Source organism: Capricornis sumatraensis, chromosome 10, assembly GCF_032405125.1.
Source record: "Capricornis sumatraensis isolate serow.1 chromosome 10, serow.2, whole genome shotgun sequence".
NCBI lineage: Eukaryota > Metazoa > Chordata > Mammalia > Artiodactyla > Bovidae > Capricornis > Capricornis sumatraensis.
In genome coordinates, this window is record NC_091078.1 from 34,946,139 (window position 1) to 34,974,005 (window position 27,867).

General features: G+C 35.7%; 1 protein-coding gene across 1 annotated transcript in view; it reads right to left on the minus strand.

The window, feature by feature from the left end:
* Window positions 1–27,867, minus strand: part of RYR2 (ryanodine receptor 2) — a 578,200-nt gene that overhangs the window by 469,067 nt on the left and 81,266 nt on the right. Inside the window, exons 4-5 of the mRNA XM_068983081.1 lie at window positions 8,783–8,803; window positions 2,673–2,687 (exon numbers count right to left, since the gene is read on the minus strand). Of these exons, the coding sequence (XP_068839182.1) occupies window positions 2,673–2,687; window positions 8,783–8,803 (36 nt within the window). The remainder of the gene's footprint in view (window positions 1–2,672; window positions 2,688–8,782; window positions 8,804–27,867) is intronic.

Consider the following 27,867-nt stretch of genomic DNA (forward strand, 5'->3'; position numbering starts at 1 on the left):
CAATAGAATGGGAAACACTAGAGATCTCTTCAAGAAAATTAGAGATACCAAGGGAACATTTCATGCAAAGATGGGCACAATAAAGGACAGAAATGGTATGGACCTAACAGAAGCAGAAGATATTAAGAAGAGGTGGTAAGAATACACAGAAGAACAATACAAAAAAGATCTTCATCACTCAGATAACCACGATGGTGTGATCACTCACCTAGAGCCAGACATCCTGGAGTGCAAACTGGGCCTTAGGAAGCATCACTATGAACAGAACTAGTGGAGGTGAAGGAATTCAAGCTGAGCTATTTCAAATCCTAAAAGATGATGCTATGAAAGTGCTGCACTCAATATGTCAGCAAATATGGAAAACTCAGCAGTGGCCACAGGACTGGAAAAGGTCAGTTTTCATTCCAATCCCAAAGGCAATGCCAAAGAATGCTCAAACTACCGCACAATTGCACTCATCTCACATGCTAGCAAAGTAATGCTCAAAATTCTCCAAGACAGCCTTCAACAGTACATGAACCACGAACTTCCAGATGTTCAAGCTGGATTTAGAAAAGGCACAGGAACCAGGACCAGGACAGTATTAACTAATCACTGTTCAGTGCCAACTAGCAGAAATGGCTCCTGTTTCAAGGAAGCATCTGGCTGGTTCTAGGAAGTTATTAACAGTGTGTGTCCAGGTCTGAAACCCAAAGCCAAGTCATGATTGAAAAGTGAAAGCTGAATAAAATTTAGCATCCTTTTCCTTGTAAGTGGCTTAAATTATTATAGTTAATGCATATGCCTTCACTCAGTTAAATTCTAACCTTTCTAGATGATTCAGTGCAGGTATAAAAATAAGTCATTGAGTTTCTGACCTTGCAATTAAATGAAATCACAGCCTAACTAAATTATTTTAGGTATGCCACCTGGTTTAAAATAAATGGACATCATTTTTCTATTGGCATTGATTTTTGTATGAATCTGCTCATGAAAGAACGTGAGGTACATGCTTCAGGGAACTACCCCATTCACCATCCTCCAAGGAAGCGTAGATATGAAATTGACAAGAGATTTGGATAGGGGTGAGATAGTATTAATAAAATGAGTACAATAAATGCAGATTTAGTGAGCAAAACAGCTAATTTTAAAAAAATCAAACCCAAATTTATTATTTATTAATATTTGCAAAGAGAGAACATATTCATGTTTCCCACTATAGATGACATTTTCCAACCAAATCCTTCATTTCATGATATGTTTCATTGAGCAGTTCATTTCTTCTCTTTGCAAGGTAATAATATTTTTTACTGAAAAATAATAGCTGGAACTATTTGAAATTCTGGGATATGTTTTGGGTCCTTGTTGACAGGGACTTCAAATAAAGACTCTGCTCTGTCATTCTACTGAAACTGTTAAATTCTTAAGGCTAATGAATAGATCCATGTGTCAACAGAATGCCCCCTTCACAGTTTTGTTAAATAAGAATGTAACTCCACAGACAGACATGGATACTTTGCTTTCTTTTTTTCTAAGCAACCATTTGAATCTACATTCAGAATTTTAATTTCATACTTTTCAGAGTCTCCATCTTTTGAAGTGATATTCTTTTAACATCTCAAAATATATGAAGCCTTCATTACCTGAACACAGCTTCTCTATACATTGTTCCTCAGCTTTTAGGATAAAAAATAAATTTTGTTAAAGTCATAGGGAAATGTGGTAGGTATATAAAAATGAAAACATTTCTACATTTTTCCTCAAACAACAACATTCTGCTGTTCCACTTTTTCCCCTACATGCGTCCTTCAATGACACGACCATGGATTTTACACTGCCATTTTAGTTTGTCTCTTTTTAAAATGTTTTCATTTTTCTAATTTGATAGAGGAATAAAAAGAAGCTGAGGGGCTCCCCTGGTGGTTCAGTGGAAAAAAATCTGCCTGCCAGGCCAGGAGATATCAGGTCCATCCTTGATCTGTGAAGATCCCACATGCCACAGAGCAACTTAGCCAATGCACCCCAATTATGGAGCCTGTGCTCGAGAGCCTGTACTACAGAGCCCAGGGGTAACTAGCCCAATGCCACAGCTACTGAAATCCGTGTGCCCTAGAGCCTCTGCTCTACAACAACAGAAGCCACTGCAATGAGAAGTCCATGCACTGCAGCTAGAGAGTAGTCCCACTCGCTGCAACTAGAGAAAGCTCGTGTAGCAGCCAAGACCCAGCACAGCCATAAATAAATAAATGCAAGGTTGAGTTATTTTCACTTCTCCTGGAGTAAGTAATTCACTAGGAGTTTCTTGGTGTCACTTGTAATTTTCCAGTGTATGAATTTCCTATTACATTCATGCAATAGTGTATAAACATGTAACAGTCTATACAGCCCCCACAGTAAAAATTCTAAATGGAGAGCTGTAGAAAAAACAACTGCTTCAATGGAAGAAATTCCTGACATTGGCTAAGTAAGACCTAATATGTCACAATGTGACCCAAAGATATAAAATGCCATTTTTGAAAAATCTAAATGTGGGATGTACTTACTTAGATTTAAAGTTCAAAAGTTTGGTTTAATTTTTTTAAACTTGAAAAAGTGAAGAAAAAAGCCACAAATCTAAAAATTAAACAAATGTGACCAACCAAACATTAAACATACAGAGTAATACACGTACAGGAGATGATCCAATGTCTTACCTTCATCATGAATTTCTGTAGGGGCATAAGGAAAAAAGAGAAAATATTAAATACACATTATTTCAAAGACATTTAAAAACCTCCAATTTATAAAGACTACATTGTTGTAAGTGGAGTAACATGAATAATAAACAAAAAATATCCACTGTGTTGTCACAACGAAACTCAATATCAACTACATGCTAGAGAAAAGCTGTAGCAAGCCAAACTCTCTTTTAATGTTTTTAGATTAGTTCATTCTTTTTCCGTGAAAACATGCTGTTTGACTTTAATGCGTGATTCAATTTTCAACATTTCTAAGCATCTCAAAAAAGGTATACTCTTAAAATTATACTCTGAACATGGTCTAGACTTTTTTTTCATCTGTTACATAAAAATGCAGTAATATAAGCAGCAACTCAGCTAACTCGAGTAAAAGAGTGGATTAGAAACAGGTACAGTAGACAATCAATTAATATGCTGTGATGGGCTGCCCATATTTCATGCAAAAAATGACCAAAAGCAATTCCTTAGGCACTGCATATTATTATATGTGAAATTCAGAGAAAAAAGTCACGCAATTTTTCTTTTTCTCTTGACTCAGCCACCTCTAATGATTTATATTATAACAGCCCTTTTTCATCTACAAAATATAACATGTACATATATTCCTTTCTTTTTCTTAAGACTCATAAAGTTTCTTTGACTTCTTATTCCTGGGAGAGATACACAGATGAGAAAGAGTGAAGAAGGAAAAATATTATATTTGACAACTTAGGGCAAAATCTAGTTGCCAGGAGCATGTAAGTCCTACAGAGGAAAACACACACATATCCACATTAGTTTTAAAGAAAACAAGGGAGAGTTTTCTAACACAGATGTTAAATACCACACTTGCTTCCCTGAAACATACAGAGTAATATGTATATGACTAAATGGCAATTCTATCATGATTGATTGTTTCATTTTCAGTATTATAATTTTAAGGAAAAATTGTAAAGAACCCTTTCATTCTCATCTCAGAAAACACAGCCTGTATAGTTACATTTTTGTAGTTAATATTCATGGTAAATAATATCCTGGAACTTATTTTCCATGTTGAAACTGACTAATCACATGCCTACAAATGATCACCAGTGATACAGAATATCACTGAGGAATTACAAAAAATCATTTTAAGTCCTAATTCAAAGGAAAAACTTCAAAACCATGTTACAGAACATGGTTTGTAATAGATACTTTCTTCATGAGATTTTTGTTTTTTTTAATTTATCTAAGTTTTGGAGATATTTCTTTCAGAAATGGTCTCAGTTTGTTTTTGTCAGTTATTTAGGTTGAACTACTTCAGAATTGTTTCTGAAGTCTGCACGTCATAATTTTTAGCTGTGTGTCAAGGCAGCATGAGCAAGCCAGGGAAGAGAGTAATCTGTATAAATGAGTAAATAAAAATGAGCCCTGTAAATAAGCAAAAGCTAAAATAGTCATCATACAAAGAGAAAGAAGAACAGATGTAACAGACACACATTATTTTCAAAAGATAAGAACATGAAAGGTTACTTCTGGCATTACTGACATTAACTTTTTGTACAAATCATCTATTGGTTCATTTGGCTTATTTCTTTATGAGATATCCAAAAGCGATCATTCAGGGCAAGAAAGAAAGTAAAACACATTAAAATATAAAGGACAAATATATTATTATAATCTCAATGTCAATGGCATAAGTATGATAAAAAGCAACAGAAAAAGAATAAAAATAAAAATTCCTTACAAGTTGAAAATGATAGGAGAAAAAAAAAGAAAACTCATGAATGATAATACTGAAACAAATAGCTCTGATTTAGGTGAAAAGAATTATCATTTTCATGCATGCACTAAGTGTACTTATTTAAGAAATAAAATATTAGACAACATATGGAGAGGGACAACTATAAAGACAGAGGCCAGGCATGGTGCTTTCTGTCTTAGAAGAAATTTGAGGATGAAAATCAACTCACACAGAAACATAAAGAGGGAAATTTTAGTTCTTCAGGGTAAAATTCCAAGTGGCAGCAATTCAGTGACTCAGGTTTAGTTTAATTACTCCAGAATGGACAAGTCAGATGAAGAGTCAAATGTGAGCAAGAGATGGGGACATATTCCCTCTTCCCATTATGCTACATTAACATGAAAACCAGGAAAAGAAAGAGCAATTCTTACATTTTAACTCAAACAAATATTGCCCTGGGAATCTAATGGATGATAAAAACAAGCAGGAGCCTTTGATCTATAAGCTTATGAAACTTGATCTAATAGATCTAAAAGCCCTAAGGGGTTTTCTTAGCATATGCCAATGATTACAAGCAGAAAAACAAATCAAACAGCAATACTTTATTCTAAAAATTGCAATCAAATATCAGAGTTCAAGAGAATGCATAATTATACTCAATCTGTTACTGATACAAAAAGAAACAGTGATGTGCAAAGCTTTTCCACCATAATTATGCCTTTCACCTCAACACTGGATTATTTTTAACTCTTATTTTAGTTTTGTGAGATGATAACTGATTATAAAACTTAATGCCTCTATAAATGGACTTTTCTTAGAAGTTTTAAAAGAACCTTTACTAAGGTGTCTTCTTAAAAATTACACAGGTAAGGGATTAGCAACAAAATTAACATAGGAATATAAAGTGGAACTGACAAACAGATTCAAGGGATTAGATCTGATAAAGGAGTGCCTGAAGGATGGAGGTTCATGACATTGTAGAGGAAGCAATGATCAAGACCATCCCCAAGAAGAAGAAAAGCAAGAAGGTAAATGGTTGTCTGAGGAAGGCTTACAAATAGCTGAGAAAAGAAGAGAAGCTAAAGGCAAGGAGAAAAGGAAAGATGCACCCATCTGAATGCGGAGTTCCAAAGAATAGCAAGGAGAGATAAGAAAGTCTTCCTCAGCAATCAGTGCAAAGAAATGAGGAAATCAACAGAATGGGAAAGACTAGTAGAGAGATCTCTTCAAGAAAATTAGAGCTACCAAGGGAACATTTCATGCAAAGATGGGCACAATAAAGGACAGAAATGGTATGGACCTAACAGAAGCAGAAGATATTAAGAAGAGGTGGCAAGAATACACAGAAGAACTGTACAAAAAGATCTTCATGACCCAGATAATCATTCACCTAGAGCCAGATATCCTGGAATGTGAAGTTAAGTGGGCCTTAGGAAGCATCACTACAAAGCTAATGGAGAAGATGGAATTGAGTTGAGCTATTTCAAATCCTTAAAGATGATGCTGTGAAAGTGCTGCACTCAATATGCCAGCAAATTTGGAAAACTCAGCGGTGGTCACAGGACTGGAAAAGGTCAGTTTTCATTTCAATCTCAAAGAAAGGCAATGCCAAGGAAAGTTCAAACTGTCTCACAGTTGCACTCATGTCACAGGCTAGCAAAGTAATGCTCAAAATTCTCCAAGCCAGGCTTCAACAGTACATGAACTGTGAACTTCCAGATGTTCAAGCTGGTTTTAGAAAGGGCAGAGGAACTAGCGATTAAATTGCCAATATCCATTGGCTCACCAAAAAAGCAAGAGAGTTCCAAAAAAACATATATTTCTGCTTTATTGACTACACCAAAGCCTTCAACTGTGTAGATCATAACAAACTTCAGAAAATTCTTCAAAAGATGGGAATACCAGAACACCTTACCTGCCTCCAGAGAAATCTGTATGCAGCAACATACAGAGAAATCTGTATGAAGCAACAGTTAGAACTGGACATGGAACTGGTTCCAAGCTAGGAAAGGAGTACATCAAGGCTGTATATTGTCACCCAGCTTCTTTAACTTCTATGCAGAGTACATAGAAATGCCAGGCGGGATGAAGCACAAGCTGGAATCAAGATTTCCAGGAGAAATATCAATAACCTCAGACATGTAGATGATTCCACCCTGATGGCAGAATGTGAAGAGGAATTAAAGAGCCTCCTGATGAAGATGAAAGAGGAGAGGGAAAAGTTGGCTTAAAACTCAACATTCAAAAAACAAAGACCATGGCATCCAGTCCCATCACTTCATGGCAAATAGATGGGGAAACAATGACAGACTTTATTTTCTTGGGCTCCAAAATCACTGCAGATGGTGACTCTAGCCATGAAATTGAAAGACACTTACTCCTTGGAAGAAAAGCTATGATAAACCTAGACACCATATTAAAAAGCAGAGACATTGCTTTCCCAACAAAGGTCCATCTAGTCAAGGCTATGGTTTTTCCAGTGGTCATGTATGGATGTGAGAGTTGGACTATAAAGAAAGCTGAGTGCTAAAGAATTGACTTGAAACGGCTGTGGAGTATCTATGAGAAAGGCCCTGGAACCCTTCTTAATTTAACCCAAGCGGACAGCAGAAGGAACCCCGAAGCAGGCTGGTAGGCAGAGAGTTGAACTGTTTTCTGTTATTCTTCAAGTGACAGAAAAAGGGAACACACTCTACCTGTGACAGCAGACTTTCAAAATTCCTAGAGCAAGTGCATACGATTTGACCTCTGGGTTTTCAAAGAAAGAAATAACTCAAATCTGACATTTACTGAGACCTACAATTAAGTTACAAATTGATTCACTGGCAAAACTAAGCGGCATGGCTGTCAGCTCAGTGTTATCTCCAACACTTTCTAATAACTAGAAAGTTAAGTCGCTCAGTCGTATCTGACTCTTTGTGACCCCGGGGACTGTAGCCCCCCAGGCTCCTCCATCCATGAGATTCTCCAGGCAAGAATACTGGAGTGGGTTGCCATTTCCTTCTCCAGGGAACTAGAAAGCAACCACTAACTTAAAGGTTTGCAAATAAACATACCAAGAATAAATTTTGAGATGAGAAATTATTATGAAAATGAGAGAGAAAAACTACACAACAAGGCAGGATCAAGAAAGCAACCAAATGCACAGAGGAAAAACGGGAATACTTCCAGATGATAGTAAAAAGGGGTTTTATTCATTTACACACTCTATTTCCAAAGGAATTAAAGTTGCTTGAGTGGTTGGTTTAAGAAATACTGGTTTGGATACAGCAAAGAAATACTGGAATGTAAGTGAAGGGATAAAAAGATGAGAGAGGGACTTATCTTAGGATGGCTGATCTTGGGGAAGGAACACAAAAAGGTGAAACACACGTGGTTAGAAAGAAACAGGCTTCCATTTCCAAGATAAGAATTTGATCAGAATTTTAACTACAGGCAAAGAAGAGAAGGCATTTCAAAAGGAAAGGATTGAACAAAATTAGTAATAGACTAGTTACAAAGAAACAGATGAAGAATTAAAATTATTTCCAGAGTTATAACATTGAATTAGTAGTTCTCCAAAATCCACACAAGGGTGTCATCATCAAGGAAATGGTAAATTTAATAAACAAAACGTCCCTTAAATAAAGGGCTGAAATAAATGAAAAAAGAGCAAAGAGATATGTTTTCAGACAAAAGTCCATCTAGTCAAAGCTATGGTTTTTCCAGCAGTCATGTATGGTTGTAAGAGCTGGACTATGAAGAGGGCTGAGCACTGAAGAGTTGATGCTTTTGAACTGTGGTGTTGGAGAAGACTCTTGAGAGTCCCTCGGACAGCAAGGAGATCCAACCAGTCCATCCTTAAGGAGATCAGTCCTAAATAGTCACTGGAAGGACTGATGCTGAAGCTGAAACTCCAGTACTTTAGCCACTTGATGCGAAGAATAGACTCACTGGAAAAGACCCGGATGCTCGCAAAGATTAAAGGCAGGAGGAGAAGGGACTCACAGAGGATGAGATGGTTGGACGGCATCACCAACTCGATGGACGTGAGTTTGAGCAAGCTCAGGTAGAGTTGGTGATGGCCAGGGAGACCTGGGGTGCTGCAGTTCATGGGGTCAAAAAGAGTCAAACACGACTGAGTGACTGAACTGAAATGAATGTTCTAGTAATAGAGAATATTTGAATAGATCCCATTTTTGAAGAAATAAAACCAGAAATTTAGAAAGTTCCAACTGAAGACTGGTAAAATATGTATTAATTACAACATAGCAGTTACTTTAAATACTAATAGTACCAGCCACACCAGGAAGCCAAACAAAAAGATTAGAGGCAACAGCAGACATGCAGCCATTCAGATCACAATCTCTTAGAAAACACATACCCATTTTTCCACATCAACCTTCTGTGGAAAGAAAAAGCCAAGATAAATAATAAGCAAACAAATAGCTAGCAAGGTTTTAATTAGTGTCACTTAAATAAACTGAAATGTGTCCGTGCACCAAAACCTATCTCCAATTCTGAAGGACAGGTAACAGTATTCAAACTTTCAATTTATGGCATTTAATCTCAAACAAACAAAAAAAATTCAATTAATTTAGTTATCAGAACTTCAAAAGGCATTGGGCTGAATATGTACCAGGTACATGAAATAAAAATAACCTAATATATTCAAAAGCAAACGTGAACATTTATCACATTCTCAAACCTACAAACCTTTGATTCAGGAACCACTATTCTCCTCTAACTAAAAGAATCTATTTAATAAAAAAGATCCATTTAGAAACACAGCATCTAACTATACATCTCTGATATAATAAAATTTCTCTTAGCCAAATCTTTCCACTCTTATTAAAAATTTACAATATAACAAATGGTATATGCTGCCAAATAATTCTGAAACTGCATCAAAATATTACTTAAAACATATTTATTAATGAATGTATGTTAGTCTCATAACCATTATATGACTCTTTAAAAAATAAGTGAATATAATTATATCCAAAGTATAAAACAGAACAAATCACAAAGCCATATGTTAACAAAAACTGCCTTCTCCTGCTCAATCCATCAGAATTTTAAAATCTCAACACTCTCACCTTAAAGGTTGTTTCCATTACCAACCTCCCTTCTTTAGCACATATGATTGGTAATCAATGAAACTTGAGGTGTGCTTCAAACTCCTCATTCATTTAAGTTTATCTGCAATTTTTTCCTTAGAAAATTCATTAATTGAGTCAAAAGCTCACACTATCTAGGCAGGAATATTTGCCATAACTACCATTCCTTAGTAAACAAGCTTCAAGAAGGAAATGTGCATAATATTCACATACATACTAAATATTTTTAAATGTTATATAGTGATATAAAAATATCAACCTAAGTATACAGGTAGGATTGTTTTGAAGGCCCAGTGAAATTCAATAAATTCAACAGATTGCTTGTAACAGAGCATTTTGGCTTCTTCAGTAATTTACCTCATCTTCAGAAAAATCTCTTCTAAGCCTACTCCCAACCTCTGAACTTAAGAATACATTGTCATTTAAGAAAGAACACTTTACTGAATGGAAAGTCCTGGTTTTCACTATATACTTTCAAGATATTTAGCTGTTATCTAAAATTCAAGCCCTTATTTGAAGCATGAAACCTAGTAGAATAATGAATATATTTCTTTACATTCTGAGTCACAGGAAAGCAATCTAATCATGACAAGTATAATGTAATTATTACTCACTTTTCTACCTTTAAAAGAACAAATTCTTATATTTATTCCTTTCATGAAAAATAAGGAAATGTGAAATGATTTCCCTTTCATGTTTACCAGGAAAATAGGATATGTCATATTTTTCAATGATTAACAAAGACACTGCATTATCCCATCATTATTTTCACATCTCAGTTTTAACATACACACACACACATATTTGCATCAGCATAAAGAGCTGTGGGGTTTTTCTAGAAGAAAGAGAACCTGTAATCAAAGTCATAGTTACTAGTTATTAGTAATAAATGGTCTTTAAAGATCTATATTATAAAACAGAAAAAGTCTCTTAAGAAGCAGGAATTAGTTAGCAATAGTATAACAGACTCAGTATCCAAATAGTCAAAGAAAGGCATAGCAACAGCATGTGCTGGAGGTGAAATTTCAGCTAAACATAAAAGACAAGACAAATGATCCAGAGTTAAAAGACTGATAAAGTGCAAAAGTTGTAACTATGCATAAGTGATGCAGAGAGATTTCATGACATTTATGAATGTTAATAAGAACTATTTAATTAAATGCCTATTAACAGTGAAAAATAGAATGATTTATATGTAGCTCATCAAGGAAGGAAAATATAAAGCGCACAACGAACTGGACCAATTTTATAGTTTAAACAGTTACCAAATCCATTAAGTACATAAGATAAATGAATATTCCAATAATTTTTTATCCAAGTATGTGGGATTTTTTTAAATGTGTCAACTCCATTAATTTAGAGAAAATAAATATGTTACCATCTGTAGAAAGCTGCCTTACATATTTTAAGACCAAAAATGAGCAATCTTATTTTCAAATAAAAACAAAATTTCCATTAAAGAAAATAAAACAGTCATTTAAGGAACAGCTTGATTTAGCAAAAAGGACATAAGTTAAGAATATAATAGAATCATACAAAAGCTGAAACATCCACATGACATCTCCATTTCTGTATTCATATTTTATTCAATATGTACAATTAGCACATTTCAATAATTTTATATATGTTTAATGGACATATAAATTATAAATTAGGGTACATAAATACGAACTATTCAATAATCTACAAAAACAAATTTGGTTTTTTCTTCCAAGTTGCTTAACTTATTTTACTGTTTAAGGTAAAAAATGTTATTATTATTAAACTGATAGGTCATATAGTTAGAAGTTACTATGTACCAGACTTTAAGCTAAACACTTTACATGTAATCTTACTGCCTGCATTTTATATAAGAAGAAACAAATGACATGCAAATGTGTTACAAATTTTCCTCAACAACAACAAAGTTGTTGGAAAAAAAAGATTGGATTTGATCTTGAAATCGGGGTTTTAACTTCAAAGTCGCATTCTCATAAGCACTTCTCTGTATGCCAGTACCAAGATACCTCATTTTTTTGCTTCTCTTTTGCTTCAAACTTTTAGTCTCCATCTAATTTGGAAGTTTTCACCCGGTATTTCTTACGGTTAAGTGTCACCTAAATACAATGTGTTAACATCAAGATAAGAGAATATAAAATGAACCTAGAGATTCTTATTATATCAAATATTTTACTTAGTTTCAGTTATTCAAACAGCAGGTCTGCTTTTTCACCTAGATAAAGTTCACCTAGATAATTACAACACAACAATAAAACATCCATCATGAATATAACATTTTTAATATCAAGGCATAACATAAGAAAAAGTATTTGAAATATTTAATACATGCCTGAAATCCATTACCCTTTTTAAAAATAGACAAGTGTGTAAAACAAAAAACTACCCTATAAATAATTCTCCACTGCACATGTTTATTATTAAGATTAAGAAGAAGAACATGAATAATTTGCACCGTGTGTTCAAGGATTCAAAAGACAATAAAGTCATTTCCATTTTTTAAAGTAAAATTACAGTTTGGAGGGCCCACATTTTTAATAAATATAACAAATTCAGAAAAATATATAAATCCTGAATATATAACTTCATAAAACTTTATTTCATAAAATACATAACTTTATAAAACTTCAAGTAAATAAACAAACCCATGTAATCATCACCCAGATCTAATAATAGGACAGAACCTACAACCTAGACACTGCCTTCACGCCCTCTCCAAAGGTAACTACTATTCTATCAGCATTGATTATTTTTCTAATTTGGAAATACAGCCTGTGTTCTCTTATCTAGCTTCTTCAGCTGTCATTAGGTCTCTAAAATACACCATGGTGTTGCATGTATTGGTAAGTAATTCATTTTCTCTGCTTATAATATTCCACCATAAGAATATGTGACAATTTATTCACCCATTCAACAGTTGAATGAACTTCCCTTGTGGCTCAGCTGTTAAAGAAACCGCCTGCAATGCAGGAGGCCTGGGTTCTATCCCTGGGTTGGGAAGATCCCCTGGAGAAGAGAATGGCTACCCACTCCAGTATTCTGACCTGGACAACTCCATACACTGTATAGTTCATGGGGTCGCAGAGAGTCAGATATGACTTAGTGACTTTGACTCACCGAACAGTTGATCATTTGGGTTGTTTCCTGCTTGGGGCTATTACAAAAAAATTTTGTGGTGAACATTCTTGTACATATATTTTGGTGACTATAGGAATATATATATATATATCCACTGGTATATACCAAGAATGGAATTTCTTGTCATGGATTTATAAATGTTTAGCTATAGTTGGTACAGCCAAAGAGATTTCCAAAATGGTGGCATGCATTTAATTCTCATCAGAAGTATGTTAGTTTCACTTGCTCCCCGTCTTGCCAATACTTGGTATTACTAGTCTTTTCAATTTTAGCTCTTCTGGGGAATGGGATATCTCATCACAGTTTTCAGCTGCATTTCCCTGACATATGATGAAGCACTTTTTCATATGCTTTGGAAATCTGGAATATCTCCATTGTGAAACATTTGTTCAGGTCTTTTACCCATTTTTTGCCATTAGTTGATCTGCTTTTGTTCTTAATGATTTGTCAGAACTGTTGATACTTTCCAAATATCCTCTCCACATCTGTGTCCTGTCTTTTCCATTTTTTAATGGTAACTCTGAGGACAGACATTCTTAGTTTGGGCATAATTTCTGAATCTTTTCCTTCATTGCTGGTGCTTTTTGTCCTGAAAAGACCCTTCTACATTATTTTTGAGACAATTTATTATCTTAACTCTTACCTGAGACCTACCATCTGTTTGGTATTGATTTGGGGAGTATATGGTACTATGGAGAGAATTTAGATTCATTTTCCCTTCATTTAGCTATTCAACTGACCTGATTATCTTTAACAAAAAGATAATTCTTGAGCCCACTGCACTGCACTGCCACCTCCGTAATAAGTCAAGTTACTAACCTGTAGAGGTACTGATGAACTCTATTCTATTCTGGCCTATTTTTCTATTCCTGTCGTAACCACTATTCCATCAAAAATCATTTTTGATATCTGGTAGCCAAAGGCTCCAATTTTGTTCTTCAACATTATGTTTGTTAATATTGACCCTCTACTTCCTGTAATATGAGAACAAACCTACAAATTTTCATGCACACACACACACACACACAAACCTGTTGGGATTCTGATTTTGATTGCACTGGTTAACTGATAAACTTAGAGAGAACTGCCATCTTTATAACATACTGCCTTCCAACATCATATATCCCTCTTTATTTTAGGTCATTTTTAGTTTCCTTCAAAATGTTTTTCAATTTTCTATAGAAAGGTTTGCATATCTTTCATTATAATTATTCTGAGGCATATATTGTGGAATTATACTAAGATAAGTGAACTCATTTTGAAATTTTTGTTATTTTTGCTAATATATAAAAGGCAGCTGAAAATTTATACTGAGTTCTAACTTTGCTAAATACACTTTTTAATTCCAAAAGTGCCTACCATCACTCCTTTAATCTACTAAAATAATTCAATATTTCACTGGTTTTCCATTTTATAGTTTCTATCAGGTTAAAGAGTTTCTTACAAATTTACTAAGTTTGCAACAAATTATGTTTTAAATGTTTTGAAGCTATCAATTAAAATACACAATCTTTCCCTTTTCATCTTTTAATATGGTCAAAGACATTAATCGGTTTTGCAGATACATTAAGTACTTTTGAATTCCATGTTAGCTACAATATGCTATAGATTTTATATATCCATAAATTTGATAAATTTGTCTATTACTTTGATGAATATTAACGTATAACAACTTTTTTCTGGCAAGATCTTTCTCATGGTTTAGGACCATGGCTATGTTGACATCCTATAATTAGTTGAGAAGGATTCTGAAACAGGTTAAGATTAAGATTACTGCCCACTCAAATATCTTTTAGAATTGACCAGAGAAGCCATCTGGGTCTGGACTTCTTCATGGTAATGTGAATTTCAATAGTACTTATTTTTTTAATATTTTAAATCTGAGATATAATTGACACAACTTTACATTAAATGAATGATTTGATATTTGCATATATTGTGAAATGATCATTACAATAAATCTAGTTAATATCCATGACCACACATATTACAATCTTTTTCTTGTAAAAAGAACTTTTTGGATCTCCTATCTTAACTTTTAATATAGCATCCAGTGTCATTAACTATAGCAAACATGCTGTACATTATATTTCCAGGGATTACTTACTTTATAACCGGAAGGTTGTATATTTTGACCACCTTCACCCATTTTGCCTCTTCCAATACCCTTGCCCCTGCCACCACCAATCTGTTCTCTGGAACTACAGGTTCAGTTTTTCTGTTTGTTTCTCTGATTCCATCCAAAAGTGAAATTATACAGTTTTCATCTTTCTGTGTTTCACTTGTTCCAGCATAATCCCTTGAAGGTCCATCCACGTTGTCAAAAATTGTTTCTTTTGGGCTGTATAATATTCCACGGTGTGCATATACCACAATTTCTTTATGAATTCCTCCACTAGTGTTCACTTAGGTTGTTTCCATGTCTTGGCTACTGAAAATAATGCTGTAATAAATATGGGGAACACATATCTTTCCAAGTTAGTATTTTCCCGTCCTTTGAATAAATACCCAGAAGTGGAATTGCTGGATCATAGGATAGTTCAATTGTAGCTTTTCGAGGATCATCCATAATGTTTTCTGCAGTGGATGCATGAATTTGCATTCGCACCAACAGTGCACAAGGATTCTCTTCTCTCCACATACTTGTCAACACTTGGATTTTTTTATTATATCCATCCAACAGTCAAAAAATTAGATTTCGATTTGCATTTCTCTGATGATTAGAGATCTTGAGCATCATTTTATGTACACTTTGGCCTTTATACGTCTTTAGGAAAATATCTATTCAGATTCTCTGCCCGTGGTTTAATCAGATTGCTTTGTTTTGTTATTGAGTTGTATGTGTTCTTTATATATTTGGATATTAACACCTTACCAGAGATGTAATTTGCAAATATTTCCTATTTCATTGGTTATGTTTTCATCTGTTCATGATTTCCTTTTCTGTCTGAAAGCTTTTAGGTTTGATGCAATTTCAATTGTTGATTTTTGCTTTTGTGGTCTTTGCTTTTGGTATTAAATCCAGAAAACCTTCACCAACACTGATGTCAAGAAGCTTACTGCCTATGTTTTCTTGCAAAAGTTTTATGGTTTCAGGGCACAGAACTTCAAGTCTTTAACCATTATCAATTGATTTTCTGCATGGCATAAAATAGTAGTTCCTTTTCATTCTTTTGTGAGACTCTGTCCAGTTTTCTCACTACCATATTTTGAAGAGACTGTCCTTTTCCCATTGTTTACACTGGCACCTTTGTTATAAGTCAATTGACCATCTATCTATGGGTATATTTCTGGGCTCTCTGCTATGTTCCACTGATCTACGTGTATTTTTTTTTTTTTTTTGCTAATACCATACTGTTTTCATTACTATAAGCACAGAATATCTTTCCATTTATTTGTTTCTCATTTAATTTCTTTCACCAATGTCATAGTTTTCAGTGTAAAGGCTCTTCACCACTGTGGTTAAATGTATTCCTATTCTTTTTAATCCAATTGTAAATGGCACTGTTCCTTTAATTTCTCTTTCTGATAGTTTCTATTAGTGTAGAGAAATGCAACAAATTTTTGTATATTGATTTTTTTTAACCTGCAGGCTTACTGAATTCATTTCTCTATATAACATCACATCACCTGTGAAGTGTGATAGTTTTAATTCCTCCTTTCAAATTTCATACCTTTCTTTTTCTCTGGTTAAGACTTTCAGTACTATGTTGAAAGGACATGGGAAGAGTGGGTATCCTTGTCTTGTTCCTGATCTTAAAGAAAAAGGTTTCAGCTTTTCACTGTTGAGTATAATGTTAGCTGTGGACCTGTGAGATATGACCTCTAGTAAGTTGAGTTATGCTCCCTCTACACCCACTTTATGGAGAGTTTTTCAATCATAAATGGATATTGAACTTTGTCAAATGGTCTTTCTGCCTCTGTTAAGACGGTCAAGATTTTTATCCCTTGTCTTGTTAATGAGGTGTATCACATTAACTAATTTGTGAATGATAAACCATCCTCGCATCACTGGAAAAAATCCCAGTTGGTCATGGCATTGATCCTGTTAATGTATTGCTGAATTCAGTTTTATATAGAATTTTCTCCTCTATATTCATCAGAGGATCAGTTCAGTTCAGTTAAGTAACTCAGTCGTGTCCAGCTCTTTGCGACCCCATGAATCACAGCACGCCAGTCCTCCCTGTTCATCACCATATCCCAGAGTTCACCAAGACTCACGTCCATTGAGTCCGTGACGCCATGCAGCCACCTCATCCTCGGTCATCCCCTTCTCCTCCTGCCCCCAATCCCTCCCAGCATCAGAGTCTTTTCCAATGAGTCAACTCTCCACATGAGGTGGCCAAAGTACTGGAGTTTCAGCTTTAGCATCATTCCTTCCAAAGAAATCCCAGAGTTGATCTCCTTCAGAAGGGACTGGTTGGATCTCCTTGCAGTCCAAGGAACTCTCAAGAGTCTTCTCCAACACCACAGTTCAAAAGCATCAATTCTTCAGCGCTCTGCCTTCTTCACAGTCCAACTCTCACATCCACACATGACCACAGGAAAAACCACAGCCTTGAATAGACAGACCTTAGTTGGCAAAGTAATGTCTCTGCTTTAGAATATGCTATCTAGGTTGGTCATAACTTTTCTTCCAAGAAGTAAGCGTCTTTTAATTTCATGGCTGCAATCACCATCTGCAGTGATTTTGGAGCCCAAAAAATAAAGTCTGACACTGTTTCCACTGTTTCCCCATCTATCTCCCATGAAGTGATGGGACTGGATGCCATGATCTTCGTTTTCTGAATGTTGAACTTTAAGCCAACTTTTTTGCTCTCCTCTTTCACTTTCATCAAGAGGCTTTTTAGCTCCTCTTCACTTTCTGCCATAAGGGTGGTGTCAATATCTGAGGTTATTGATATTTCTCCCAGCAATCTTGATTCCAGCTGGTGTTTCTTCCAGTCCAGCATTTCTCATGATGTACTCTGCATAGAAGTTCAATAAGCAGGGTGACAATATACAGCCTTGACGTACTCCTCTTCCTAGTTGGAACCAGTCTGTTATTCCATGTCCAGTTCTAACTGTTGCTTCCTGACCTGCATACAGGTTTCTCAAGAGGCAGGTCAGGTGGTCTGGTATTCCCATCTCTTTCAGAATTTTCCACAGTTGATTGTGATCCACACAGTCAAAGGCTTTGGCATAGTCAATAAAGCAGAAATAGATGTTTTTCTGGAACTCTCTTGCTTTTTCCATGATCCAGTGGGTGGTGGCAATTTGATCTCTGGTTCCTCTGCCTTTTCTAAAACCAGCTTGAACATCAGGGAGTTCATGGTTCATATACTGCTGAAGCCTGGCTTGGAGAATTTTTTGCACATTACTTTACTAGCATGTGAGATGAGTGCAATTGTGCGGTAGTTTGAGCATTCCTTTGTATTTCCTTTCTTTGGAATTGGAATGAAAACTGACTTTTTCCAGTCCTGTGGCCACTGCTGAGTTCTCCAAATTTGCTGGCATATTGAGTGCAGCACTTTCACAGCATCATCTTTCAGGATTTGAAACAGCTCAACTGGAATTCCATCACCTCCACTAGCTTTGTTCGTAGTGATGCTTTCTAAGGCCCACTTGACTTCACTTTCCAAGATGTCTGGCTCTAGATTAGTGATCACATCATCATGATTATCTGGGTCGTGAAGATCTTTTTTGGACAGTTCTTCTGTGTATTCTTGCCACCTCTTCTTAATATCTTCTGCTTCTGTTAGGTCCATACCATTTCTGTCCTTTATTGAGCCCATCTTTGCACGAAATGTTCCCTTGGTATCTCTAATTTTCTTGAAGAGATCTCTAGTCTTTCCCATTCTGTTGTTTTCCTCTATTTTTTTGCATTTATCGCTGAAGAAGGCTTTCTTATCTCTTCTTGCTATTCTTTGGAACTCTGCATTCAGATGCTCATCTCTTTCCTTTTCTCCTTTGCTTTTCACCTCTCTTCTTTTCACAGCTATTTGTAAGGCCTCCCCAGACAGCCATTTTGCTTTTTTGCATTTCTTTTCCATGAGGATGGTCTTGATCCCTGTCTCCTATACAATGTTACGAACCTCATTCCATAGTTCATCAGGTACTCTATCTATCAGATCTAGGCCCTTAAATCTATTTCTCACTTCCACTGTATAATCATAAGGGATTTGATTTAGGTCATATCTGAATGGTCTAGCGGTTTTCCCTACTTTCTTCAATTTAAGTCTGAATTTGGCAATAAGGAGTTCATGATCTGAGCCACAGTCAGCTCCTGGTCTTGTTTTTGTTGACTGTATAGAGCTTCTCCATCTTTGGCTGCATAGAATATAATCAATCTGATTTCAGTGTTGACCACCTGGTGATGTCCATGTGTAGAGTCTTCTCTTGTGTTGTTGGAAGAGGGTGTTTGCTATGACCATTAATGACCTGTAATTTTGTTTTTTGTAGTATTCTTGTCTGGTTTTGGTTTCAGGTAATGCTGGCCTCAATGATTATGTTTAGAAGTATTTCTCCTCTTCTATTGTTTCAGTTCAGTTGTGTCTGACTCTTCGTGAACCCAGGGACTGCAGTGTGGCAGGCCTCCCTGTCCATTGCCAACTCCTGGAGTTTACTCAAACTCATGTCCATTGAGTCAGTGATGCCATCCAACCATCTCATCTTCTGTCATCCTCTTCTCTTCCCACCTTCAATCTTACCCAGCATCTGGGTCTTTTCAAATGAGTCAGTTCTTCGCATCAGGTGGCCAGAGTATTGGAGTTTCAGCTTCAGCATCAGTCCTTCCAGTGAATATTCAGGACTGATTTCCTTTAGAATGGACTGGTTGGATCCCTTTGCTGTCCAAGGGACTCTCAAGAGTCTTCTCCAACACCACAGTTCAAAAGCATCAACTCTTCAGTGCTCAGCACTCTTCATCGTCCAACTCTCACATCCATACATGACTACTGGAAAAACCATAGCTTTGACTAGACGAACCCTTGTTGGCAAGGTAATATCTCTGCTTTTTAATATGCTGTCTAGGTTGGTCACAACTTTTCTTCCAAAGAGCAAGCATCTTTGAATTTCATGGCTGCAGTCACCTTTTGCAGTGATTTTGGAGCCCAAGAAAATAAAGTCTGTTACTGTTTCCACTATTTCCCCATCTATTTGCCATGAAGTGATGGGACCACTTTCATTTTCATCAAGAGGTTCTTTAGTTCTTCTTCACCTTCTATTGTTTTGAAAAGTTTAAGAAGAATTGGTATTAATTCTCCTTTAAATGTTTAGTAGAATTTATTACTGATACCATCTCATTCTTAAACATAAGACCACCAAGTTCTTCCTGCCTTCAATTTGGGAGAAAAACTCATCATAAATTTAAACAAATGAAGTCACCAAGTAAGTCCAATAATGCACTGAATTACACTTTAGCCCAATTTCTTGTCTTTATTCTTATTTTTGTATTAAACAATGTTATTTTGTCAAATAATATCAAACAATGAAACCGACTTATATAATAAACTTGGCCATCTCCCACAATATTATATTCAACTTAGTAAGTAAGGAAAAGACTTAGAATTTTCACTGGGAAGTTTAAATTTTTTTCTTTTAAAATTTAAACTGAGTAATAGAAGACAAAGACCTACTGCTTCCTAAGTTATTCCTCTTTTAGAATAGGAAAAGTTCCTGTAATACTCTTTACATTGCTTTCTGAGTATATACACTCTCTAACTCAAAACTACCAATATCTCCATTTTCAAGCATAGAATATATTAAAATGGGGCGTGTACATAAAGTTTAATGTTAACAAATTCAAACTGATGGGTGCTAAGGAAATATAGTAATTCTCTTCTGCATAAGCTCTTACCAGAATTACTAAGTTTGATTAAATACCACAAGTAAATCCATCTGGGAAAATAAATATTTAAGAAGAATATGAACAATCAGTGAGGGGAAAAAGAGAAGAAACTAACCTTATTAAATATTAAAATGTTCCTAAAATACAGTGATTAAATCAATACTGGTTTGGTATAATAGTAGACAGACATGTGTTACAGATTATTCAGCTTAGAATAACCCATCTGGGAATGTATGAACTTAATGTATGACATCACAATAAATAAGGAAAGGAATCATCAGTCATGAAAAATGATGGGCATTCTTCTTAGCCACTGGGGGAAATAAAATCAAGTTAAACAGTAATCTTAAATGAACTCTGGATGAATCTACTATGAATAATAATAAACTCTTAAATAAATTCTACATCCATTTACTATTTTAAAAAGGGATGGGCATAACAAAGGGTATTCTGCTGCTAAGTCACTTCAGTCATGTTCGACTCTGTGCGACCCCATAGATGGCAGCCCACCAGGCTCCCCCATCCCTGGGATTCTCCAGGCGAGAACACTGGAATGGGTTGCCATTTCCTTCTCCAATGCATGAAAGTGAAAAGTAAAACTGAAGTCACTCAGTCGTGTCCAACCCTCAGCAACCCCATGGACTGCAGCCTTCCAGGCTCCTCCATCCATGGGATCTTCCAGGCAAGGGTACTGGAGTGGGGTGCCATTGCCTTCTCCAACAAAGGGTATACAATGATTTAAACAAAACAATTCAGTGCAATCTCAATCAAAATATCAGCAAGTTATTTTGTAGATACTGACAGAAGCTTACTCTAAAGCTTCTATGGGAAAACAAAAGACCCAGAAAAGCCAAAACAACATTGAAGGAGAAGAATAAAGTAAGAGAACTGACACTACCCAACGTTAAGACTTAGCTATAAAGTTACAGTAGTCAAGACAGTGTGGTACTCATGAAAGAACAGACAAATGGACCAATAGAAAAGAACAGACAGCACAGAAACAGACCCACACAAATAGAAGCAATGTATCTTTCACAAAGGTAATTCAATGAGAAGAGGACAGTCTTTTCATCAAGTAGTGCTGGAACAACTTGATGTCTGTATACAAAAAAAAAGAAAGAACGAAAAAAAGAAAAGAAAAAGATTCTAGATGTGGATTTTAAGACTTTCACAAAAATGAGCTCTAAACAGGTCACAGCCTTAAAATAATATATGAACTATAAAACTCCTAAAAGATAACATGGGAGGCTACCTGGGTGACCTTGGGTTTGGTAATGACTTTTATAGATATAATGACAAAAGCATGATCCATGAAAGGAAAATTGTTAAGCTGGACTTCATTAAAATTAAATCATCTTCTCTGTGAAAGACACTGGCAGCCAAATGAAAAGTCAACTCATAAGTGTGAAAAAAAAAACTTTACAAAACTTATATGTTATAAAATTCTGGTATTCAAAATATACAAAAAACTCTTAAAATGCAAAAATATGATATACAATAGAATACTATTCACCCCAAAAAAGAATGAAATAATGCCATTTGCAACAACATGGATGGACCTACAGTATATCATACTAACTGAAGTCAAACAGAAAGATAAACATAATATCCCTTGAATGTGAAATCCAAAATATGACACTAATGAACTTATCTACAAAACAGACTCACAGACACAGAGAACAGACTTGTGGTTGCCAAGGGGAAGAGGGGATGGGGAAGGATGAATTCGAAGTTTGGAATTAGCAGATGCAAACTATTATATAGAGAATCGATAAACAACAAGGTCCTACTCTATAGCACAGGAAACTATATTCACATCCTGTGATAAGCCATAATTGAACAAAATATGGAAAAGGAAACATATGTATATGCGCATGTGTGTATATAGGCATCCCTGGTGGCTCAGTGGTAAAGAATCAGCCTGCTAAGCAGGAGATGTGGGTTTGATCACTGGGTTGGGAAGATCCCCTGGAGAAGGAAACTACAACCCTCTTCAGTATTCTTGTCTGGAAAATCTCATGGACAGAAGAAACTGGCGGGCTACAGTTCATGGGGTCACAAAACAGCTGGGCATGACATAGTGACTACAGAACAACCATACACACACACACACACACACACACACACACACACACACACATACATACATACATGTATAACTGAGTCACTTTGCTGCACAGTAGAAATTAATATGGCATTGTAAATCAACTATATTTCAATGTAAAAACTTACCAGTATGAAAATAAACAACCCAATTTAAAATTTGGCAAAAGGTATCATCAATAGATACTTCACAAAAAAGATATCAGATAGCATGTGAGTATATGAAAAGATGGTGCACATCATATGTCATCAGGAGCTTTCAAATTAAAACAACAGTAAGATACAACTACACAACTATGAGAATGGCCAAAATCCAAAACTGACCACCAAATGCTGATGATGAGATGCAGCAATAGGAACTTATCAGCTGGAATGCCACAAGGTACACACTCTAGAAAAGGCAGTTTGGCAGTCTCACAAAAATAAACACAAGTTTAACATATGATCCAGCAATCTCTTTCCTTCATATTTACCCAAAGGAGCTGGAAGCGTATGTCTACATCAAAGTCTACACATGAGTTTATAGCAGCTTTATTCATAATTGCCAAAACTTAGAAGCAATCAAAATGTTCTTCAATAGATAGATAGACAAGCTACTCTATATCCAGGTGATGGAATATTATTGTTGTTCAGTTGCTCAGTCGTATCCAAATCTTTGCAACCCAATGGACTGCAGCACACCAGACTTCCCTGTTCTTCACCATCTCCCAGAACTTGCTCAAACTCATGTCCATTAAGTCAGTAATGCCAACTCAGTAATAAAAAGAAATGAGCTCTTGAGCTAAGGAAAGACACGGAGAAACATTAAATGCATCTCACTATGTGAAAGAAGCCAGAATGAAAAGAGGGCATACTGAATGATTCTAAGTATATAACATTATGGAAAATGTAAAACTATGGAGCCAATAAAAAAGATCAGTGGTTAGAAGGGAGGAAGGCATGAAAAGGTAAAGTTCAGGGGACTTTTAGAGTAGTGAAACTATTCTGTCTCATACCAGGAATAGTGGATACAAAGCGTAATATATTAACTTAAAAAAAAAAATTTGGCCATGCTGCATGGCACGTGGGATCTCAGTTCCCTTACCAGGGATCAAACTCTCATCCCGTGCATTGTTAGCACAGAGTCTTAACCACTGGACCATCAGTGAAGTCCATGTGAGAATTTTTAGATTGTACAGTACAAAGAGTGAACTGTAATATAAACTGTGAAGTTTAAATAATGATTTGTCAATATTGGCCCTAATGTAAACTATGAACTTGGGGTGGTAATATTTGTGAGTTATAACAAATGTACCACATTAATGCAAGATTTTATAATAATAAGGGATGTGGGGAAGGAAAAAGGCTATGGGACATTTTCAAACACTTTTCTGTAAATTTGAAATTGCTTTCAAAAATTAAGTGAAATAAAAACATTTTCAGAAATTAAAAACATTCTAATATAAAGAAATTATATAATGTATACCAAATTATTACGAGAGAAATGAAGAAAAATTTTAAAATCCAGTGATATGGATCTCTGAGTAAAATATTACTTCTGGCTGGGAGGATTATGAAAATATTCAAGGAAGACACTTTCTTGGACATAAGCATAGAAGGACAGGGTAAAATTCCGAAAGATGCGGAACTGCAGGTTGAGGAATTAAGCGTGGTAAGAATATGAGAAATGTATCAGGGGGAAATAGAGCTTTTTAGGGGAGTGAATCCAACCTAGATAGAGAGTGGACAGTATGAAAAACTAGCTAATGGATAAAGAAGACCTGGTACATATATTCAGTGGAATATTAGCTATCAAAAAGAATGACATAATGCCGTTTGCAGCAATATGGATGGACCTAGAAATTGTTACACTGAGTGAAATAAACCATACAGAAAAAGATAAATTCATTTTATGTCCTTTGTATGTAAAATCTAAAAGGAAATTATACCAATGAACTTATTTACAAAACAGGAGCAGACTTACAACACTTATGGTTACAGGGCAGGGGAAGAAGGATGAGGAGAAGGGATAGTTAAGGAACTTGGGATTGTACAAATGGTACATACAATTTGTGTACATACAATTGGGATTGTATGTACACATTGCTACATTTAAAATGGATAACCAACAAGGGCCTAATGTACAGCACAGGGAACTCTGCTCAATGTTCTGTGGCAGCCTGGATGGGAGGGGAGTTTCTGGGAGGGTGGACACATACAAATGTATGTATGGCTGAGCCCCTTTGCTGGCTACCCGAAACTATCACAACACTATTAATCTGCTACACTTCAATATAAAATTAAAAGTTTAAGAAAAAAACAATAACTAAAGCTAGACAGAGAGAGAAACTAAAACCTCAAGTTCCCTCATAAAACTGATTGTTCACTTGGCAACAATTAAATTAATGAAATTAGGAACAGTCTGCTTAGGAAACAGTTCATTCAACAGTTACAGGCAAGTTAAATGCTTAAAAAGAAGCCATAATCTGGTTGTGTTGACAAAACACAACCAGAGTCATCTAATCATTGGCTGAATCCCCTGTTCACAGGTTTCTTCCTAAGCAATTCTTGAATAATTTTCAAAGGAACGAAAAACTCCTCGTGGTGAAACCAACTACAAATTGACTTAATTTAAATACCTATGTAGGTAGCATTTACCTCAAATCCATACTGGAGGCATAGAGATTATACCTCCTGAATAAATAACACAATATCACTCATTTTCCTACTCATAATTGTTAGACACACTAATACCATTAGAAATAAAACAGTCTCCAGGCAAAGGGTGTGGAAAGAAAATCCCAGTTTTTATCTTTTCCCTGGCAGCTTGTTTTTATTTCTTCACCCTCCTCACTCAAACATGTATAGTTTATAAGGCACGTATGCCCTATTCTGGAAAAAAACATTCCCAGCTCTTTAGGCTCTACCTAACCATTTACTGTTAACAGAACTTGGAACATAGTTATTCATAAGTCTATAGAACAAACAGATGCAAGTAACTCCAGCTAATGAAGTATTAAATTTTGTGGCTGACAATTACTTCTTCTATTGTCTCTGCTGTGATCTATCTCAGACTTCTCACTTCCTTTGCACTGTCTGATCTCACTGGGACACTTCTCTCTCATGTCAGATCATGCAGTGATTTCAGTAGGTTCTTCTTATCTCACACCAGGCTCACTGCCTCCAAAACCATTAGACATCAGCTGCCTACAAGGAAGAGCCCATTCTGTGTGCCTTTGGCGTCCTGCTCTCTGTTCTCTGTCAATGGTCTAAGGACAGTTTCAAGGTTTCCTATTCCCATAAAGAACTCGACCCCAGCTCTGTTGGGGTCTTAAGAGATAATTGCTTCACTGTTATCTCAGAAGTCACACCTGGTCATATTGCCCACATTGGCCTTTCCTTGTCCAGATGGTCCATCTGGTCTCTAAGTTACACACAGCCCCTGGATTCTGTTTTGCTCTCACAGGTCTGAGGTTAGTTGCAAAAAAGTATAGATTCTCCCACTATGCAACTAAAGTCAAAAGAGTTGCTTGATTTCCACGTAAGTCCTTAAATCCGAAATTATAGGGAAGATTCTGTATGTGTAGAAATTATCCTTTTTTTTTCCCCCTTGGGGAACAGCTTTGTAATTTTTATCTGATTCATCAAGATACCACAACAGGGGACGGCCAAATAATTTCTCACCTGGACTGGCACACTATGGACAGTGAAGGAGGGATAACAGGAATTGAGTTGTGACACATGTTTACCTGACCTGGGCGGGCAAACACGGATGCATGCTGTTCTAACCCCCAAAGTTTACTCTCACTTCCTCTTCTGAATAGAGTTCTTTTCTCTCAGAGTAGAGCAGGGCAAGGAGAAAAATAGCTGTGCTTAACAGTCAATGTTATACTTAGGTTCAAAACTGCTACCATGGTAGCAGGCACAAAATTGTTGGCACTTTTCAGCCCCTTAATTCTTAGGTTTCTAAAACCTATTTTTTAATGCCTCAAGTCAGCAAATATTTACTGGCTATCTGATTCATTACATGCTTTGTCCTAGGTGTTCATGTTAAAACCAGTGAACACAACAGATCAAAAGCTCTGCATTCATGGGATTTACACTCTAACAGAGATAGTTTATTTAAAAATAAAAATAACCCAGAGAAAATCATAAATCAAAAAGACATACACACCCCAGTGTTCACTGCAGCACCATATACAATAGGCGGGACATGGGAACAACTTATATGTCCATCAACAAATGAATGACTGAAGAAGATGTGGTACGTATGGAATATTATCAACCGTGAAAAGGAACAAAATCCAGTCATCTGGAGAGACATGGATGGACCTAGAGACTATTGTAGAGAGTGAAGTAAGTCACAAAGAGAAAAACAAATACTATATATATTAACACATAAATATGGAATCTAAAAAAAAATGGTGTGAATGATCTTATCGCAAAAGAAACAGAGACAAATGTATGAATACCAAGGGTGAATGGAGGGGGGATGAACTGGGAGATGGGGATTGACATATACACACTATAGAAACTATATATAGAAACTATTAATAGAGAACTGGGGAAAGCCTACTGCAGAAGACCGGGAACTCTACTCAGTGCTTCGTGATGACCCAAATAATCACCGAAAGAGAGGGTGTGTGTATATATACACACACAGCTAAGTGAATACAGCTATATACATGTATATATGCAAGCAAACAGCATGCATCCCTGTTTGCCTGCCCAGGTCAGGTTAACACGTGTCACAACTAATCTATAGACATACAGCTGTATTCACTTAGCTGCATTGTAGAGACTAACACAACATTGTAAAGTAACTATACTCCAATGAAAATTAATAAATACAAAAAATAAAACCACAAATGCACAATATTAATATGACAGAAGGAAAAGAAATGCTTTGGAGAAAACTCAAGTGAGGTAAGAAATGGTGCTAGTGAGGGTATGGGGGAAGTAAGGAGAAGTAGTATTTGATAAAACAATAGTTTAAAAGGATATATTCTGTCAAATTAGACTGCAATTTGTTAAGAAAATAAACTTTAAGAGAATAAAAATTAGAAGTCATTTAGTTCAACAGGTCATGAATCTCTTTAAATTACTGGTAAATTCAGAATCATCTGTCACAAATCCTTGATTCACTTGCTATCAAATATTTACACATGAAAAATTTTTTACTTTAAATACAAAAAAATCTGAGGAAGATGTTCAGATTGAATGACACTAACAGAATAAACTAATCTATACATTCAAGAGTCATAATCTAAAACAGTGCATAAATCTGGCATGGTGATTCAATTA